The following is a 6,000-nucleotide window of genomic DNA, read 5'->3' on the forward strand; positions in this document are numbered from 1 at the left end:
AAGAATTTTCATATTCATACAACCTATTTATCATTTTCATAGGTTTTTAACTTAACTATTTCTTTAGCAAAATTTCCTCTTCAGGTACATTTCTTTTTAGATATTCTGACTTTTTTCTATCAGAAATTAAGGGGTTAGGGAAGGAAACTCTTTGATATTGTGCCTCCTGGACCTTTCAGGCATCATTCTAGGCCTTTGGCACATCCATTCAATTGATCATTCAGAGCATTCAATGAAATCCTTTACTACCCAGTTGCTAGGCAGTAAGCTAGGACTGGGGAGAATAGACAAAAATCCCCCTTTGTGGAGTGTACGTTTTCATGGATTATGTAGGTTATTTTATTTAATCCTCATAATAGACCTATGAAGTCATTATTATTATTATTATTATCTACTTTTAATAAAGGAAAACCAAGGCTATGAGGGATTAAGTAGCTTCCAGCAAAGCCATGTAGTTGGAAAAGCCAGGATTCAATTCCCACTCTGCCTGATTCAGTGGTTAGAAGTCTTTCCTGTTCTTGGCTTGCACAAGTGTTTTCAGTGACTAAAAATGGTGAAGATCTGTATGGATGGCTCCTCCAAAAGTAGGTTGTAGGGTAAAAAAAAATCAATGAGCTCATGCATTAATTCAACCAGTATTTAGTAAATTTCTATTATGTTTCAGACACTGTTCTAGAGCTGGGGACACAGTGTTGGGCATGACAAATAAGATCAGATTGAAGGGGGAATGCAAACAATAAACAAATAAACACATATGTTTTGATATATGACAAAATTATGTGATCTAATTTCAGGTACTGATGAATGCTATAAAACTTAAGCAAGCTGTGGACAAAGGTTATCATCTGCCATATCAGTAAACAAAGGACGTTGGGCTATTAAGCCATCAGTCTGTGCAGAAGTGCATCCTGAGGGGATTCAAGATGGAGAAAAGAGAATATTGGCTCCAGATAGTTAAGGTGCACATCAAAGGAAGGATTTCAATGATTTCAGACTCTTGCATCTTCCCATACATAGAAAAGTGCTAAATTCATTAATTTGAGATGTCTGTTTTTTCCTTGAATTAACAATAATATTTTGATGTTCTGACTACCTGTTATTTATTTATTTATTTGTTTTGTTTTGTTTTGTTTGCAAAAACTCCTTTATATCCTGGCTCCTTTCTTACCTCTTTGGAAGAATATCTCAGAGCTACCTGAGAGGCTGTCTCTTGGGTTTGAGTTCTCACTATGTCTGCCAAATGAAAAATAACTCTCAACTTTAAAGTTGTGCTTTTTTTTTTTTTTTTTTTTTTTTAGTCCATAAAGGTAAAGAGATGTTCACTGAGACAAGGATGGGATTACTTTTATGTATAGTGAAGACAGAAGCCTCTCTAAAAAAGACATATTTGGACAGAGACCTAGATGAAATATGAAGTCAGGCTATAAAAATTCCTCAGGGAAAAGTGCACCAGGTAGAGGGGATGAGGATCTGAGGTATGAACAAACTTTCAAATTTTAAGAACCAGCAAGGAGGTCAGAGTTGTTTGAGTGGAGTGAATGGGGATGCAGGGAGGACGGTAGAGGATAAAGTTAGAGAAGAACGCAGGTAACACTTGTGTGACCTATGGATTAGGAGCATGGGTTTATTCCAAGGGTAATGGGAAAACAAGATAGGGTTTTAAGCAGAAGAATTATGTTATTTTATTTATGTTTTTCAAAAGGAGTCTCTAACAAAGGAATTTTTCCTCATGAAACCCTGACCAGCCCTTACTGGATCCTTGCTAGATAACTGAAACTGCTGAACCCTTTCCCAAACTGCTTCCTAAAATAATTTGGGGGCATTAAATCTGAAAAGATTTTTTTTTTGAGAGTTTAGAAGAAAGAAACAAGGCTAACAGATTGAATAATAAGGCCTGAGAAGAAAGTTTAAAGACATAGATCTTTTTTCTCTAGCTTTACGGAGATATAATTGAGATATGACATTGTGTAAGTTTAAGGTGTACATATTGATTTGATACACTTACATATTGCAAAATGATTACCACCTTACTGTTTGCTAACACATCACATAATTACCTTTTTTGTGTGTGATGGGAACATTTAAAATCTACTCTCATAGCACCTTTCAAGTATGTGAGTATTGTTAAACTATAATCACCATGCTGTATATTAGATCCCCAGAACTTATTCATCTTATAACTAGAAGTTTGTACCCTTTGACCAACATCTTCCCAATTCCCCCACCTCTTAACTGCTGTAACTGCCATTCTACTCTGTTTCTCTGAGTTTGACTTTTAGATTCAACATATAAATGATATTCATATAGAATTTGTTTTTCTCTGTCTGACTTATATCACTTAGTATAACGCCTTCAAATTTCATCCATGTTGTTGCAAATGGCAGGATCTCTTTCTTTCTTGTGGCCAAATAATATTACAATGTGTGTGTATAAATGTGTGTATATATATATATATATATATATATATATATATATATATATATATATAACACATCTTCTTTATACATTCATCCATTGATAGACACTGATTGTTTCCATAAATGTCCATGAATAATGCTGCAAAGACATTAGATTTTTATTTCCTAATAAAAATAGAAGGTTTCTACAGGAGCATCTGGAGATAGGCATGGTAGGGCGGCCAGAGTGGAATCTATTTCTTTGCCTGCTATGCTTGGCCCCACGGTCAGATTATGGTGAGAAAACTCCATGCAGATGCTATAGAAGATCGTTTAGCAAAGGAATCTGTGAAACATAGGGATATAAGCTGTACTTCAGCCAGATAGGCAGTGTTAGTGCCTAGCTCTAGAAAACTTAATGAACACAGGTGCGAACACCTTGAGGGCACTTTCCAGAGGGCTAATGTATTGCCAGAGTCAGTAATGGCAACAGATGCCAGAATTTTCAATAATAATTTATTGATGTGCTTTCATCTGAAGGCAGACAGGTGGCTGATACGTGGAAACAATTAAGAATAAGTCAGATGTTTCCTCAATTCTACTTTGCTGTTATCTGTAAGATGTGCCTCTTACTGAAAAACAACTATTTTGCAGGAATGAGGGAGGGGCAAGGTAACACAGCTACAATAGATGTCCACATTAATTTTAAGAAACATCCTGATTCCAGAAACTGTAAAATGCAGGGGAAAATGTTTCTTAGAACCAAGGATATAAGGTATACAATATAGCATATTTAAAATGGTATACCAAATATAATGGTATATTTCACTAGTATCAACTCAACTGTATTACTTTTCAGCAAACCTTGGATGTCAAAGAGGCCTGGGTTTGTATCTTGGTTCTTTAACGGTTATAAATTACTTAAGGCTTTATTTAGTTTCCCTGCTCCTCACTTATTAAATGAGCATCATAAGAGATGATTTTTATAAAGCACTTAGCATACTGAATGGCACAAGTAAGGGCTCTAGGATATTGTGATTTATAATAAGAAATATATATTTGTTTCTTTTTCTCATTTCTGGCATAGAAATCCTAAATCCCTTAGAATTTCCTAAACGAAAAAATCAATAAAGGAAGATGGCAAAACAGTAAGACGTGGGGATCACCTTCCTCCACACAAATACATGAGAAATACATCTACACGTGGAACAACTCCTAAGGAACACCTACTGAAAGCTGGCAGAAGAACTCAGACCTCCTAAAAGCCATGTGGATGACAGGGTCTTGGTGTTCCAGCAGGGTGTCAGGCCTGTGCCTCTGAAGTGGGAGAGCCGAGTTCAGGACATTTATCCACCAGACACCTCCCAGCTACACATAATATCAAATGGTGAAAATCTCCCAGAGATCTCCATCTCAATGTCAAGATCCAGCTCCACTCAATGACCAGCAAGCTACACTGCTGGACACCCTAGGCCAACGACTAGCAAGACAAGAACACAACCCCACCCATTATCAGAAAGGCTGCCTAAAATCATAATAAGGTCACAGACACCCCAAAACACACCACCAGATGTGGTACTGCCCACCAGAAAGACAAGACTCAGACTCAGCCACCAGAACACAGGCACTAGTCCCCTGCACCAGGAATGGTACAGAACCCACTGAAACAACCTTAGCCACTGGGGACAGACACAAAAAACAACAAAACTATGAACCTGCAGTCTATGAAAAGGAGACCCAAACAAAGTAAGTTAAGCAAAATGAGAAGACAGAGAAACACACAGCAGATAAAGGAACAAGGTAAAAATGCACCAGAACAAACAAATGAAGAGGAAATAGGCAGTCTACCTGAAAAAGAATTCAGAATAATGATAGTAAAGATGATCCAAAATCTTGGAAATAGAATGGAGAAATTAACAGAAACGTTTAACAAAGAGAAGAATGAAAGAGCAAACAAAGATGAACAATAAATAAATAAAACTAAAAATTCTCTAGGAATCAATAGCAGAATAACTGAGGCAGAAGAATGGATAAGTAACCTGGAAGATAAAATAGTGGAAATAACTACTGCAGAGGAGAATAAAGAAAAAAGAATGAAAAGAATTCAGGACAGTCTCAGAGACCTCTGGGACAAAATTAAATGCACCAATATTCAAATTATAGTGGTCCAAGAAGAAGAAGAGAAAAAGAAAGGGACCGAGAAAATATTTGAATAGATTATAGTTGAAAACTTCCATAATATGGGAAGGGAAATAGTTAATCAAGTCCAGGAAGCACAGAGAGTCCCATACAGGATAAATCCAAGGAGAAACATGTCAAGGCACATGTTAGTCAAACTATCAAAAAATAAATACAAAGAAAAACTATTAAAAGCAGCAAGGGAAAAGCAACAAATAACATACAAGGGAATCCCCATAAGGTTAACAGCTGATCTTTCAGCAGAAACTCTGCAAGCCAGAAAGGAGTGGCAGGACATATTTAAAGTGATGAAAGGGAAAAACCTAAAACCAAGATTACTGTACCCAACAAAAATCTCATTCAGAATCGACAGACAAATTAAAACCTTTACACAAGCAAAAGCTGAGAGAATTAAGCCCCACCAAACCAGCTTTACAACAAATGCTAAAGGAACTTCTCTAGGCAAGAAACAAAAGAGAAGGAAAAGACCTACAATAACAAACCCAAAACAATTAAGAAAATGGTAATACGAAGATACATATAGATAATTACCTTAAATGTAAATGGATTAAATGCACCAACCAAAAGACATAGACTGGCTGAATGGATACAAAAACAAGACCCTTATATATGCTGTCTACAAGAGACCCACTTCAGACCTAGGGACACATACAAACTGAAAGTGAGGGGATGGAAAAAGATATTCCATGCAAATAGAAATCAAAAGAAAGCTGGAGTAGCAATTCTAATATCAGAAAATATAGACTTTAAAACAAAGACTATTACAAAAGACAAAGAAGGACACTACATAATGATCAAGGGACCAATCCAAGAAGATATAACAATTGTAAATATTTATGCACTTAACATAGAATAACCCCAATACATAAGGCAAATGCTAACAGCCATAAAAGGGGATATCAACAGTAACAAAATCATAGTCGGGGAATTTAATACCCCACTTTCACCAATGGACAGATCATCCAAAATGAAAATAAGTAAGGACACACAAGCTTTACATGATACATTAAACAAGATGGTCATAATTGATATTTATAAGACATTCCATCCAAAAACAACAGAGTACACCTCCTTCTCGAGTGCCCATGGAACATTCTCCAGGGTAAATCATATCTTCGGTCACAATTCAAGCCTTGGTAAATTTAAGATAATTGAAATTGTATCAAGTATCTTTTCTGACCACAAAACTATGAGACTGGATATCAATTACCGGAAAAAATCTGTAAAAAATACAAACACATGGAAGCTAAACAATACACTACTTAATAACCAAGAGATCACTGAAGAAATCAAAGAGTAAATTAAAAAATTACCTAGACACAAATGAAAATAAAAACATGATTACCCCAAACTTATGGGATGGAGCAAAAGCAGTTCTAAGAGGGAAGTTTATAGCAATACTATC

The 6,000-nt window shown here is 35.9% G+C and overlaps 1 protein-coding gene across 1 annotated transcript in view; it reads left to right on the forward strand.

Annotated features, from left to right (window-relative positions):
* Nucleotides 1-835, forward strand: part of CWF19L2 (CWF19 like cell cycle control factor 2) — a 208,314-nt gene extending 207,479 nt beyond the window's left edge. The window contains exon 19 of the mRNA XM_082627373.1: nucleotides 795-835. Coding sequence (XP_082483499.1) covers nucleotides 795-820 — 26 coding nt within the window. The 3' untranslated portion in view covers nucleotides 821-835. The remainder of the gene's footprint in view (nucleotides 1-794) is intronic.
* Nucleotides 836-6,000: the final 5,165 nt, after the last annotated feature.

The sequence above is a fragment of the Mesoplodon mirus genome, assembly GCF_964341445.2.
Source record: "Mesoplodon mirus genome assembly, chromosome: 7".
Classification (NCBI taxonomy): Eukaryota; Metazoa; Chordata; class Mammalia; order Artiodactyla; family Ziphiidae; genus Mesoplodon; species Mesoplodon mirus.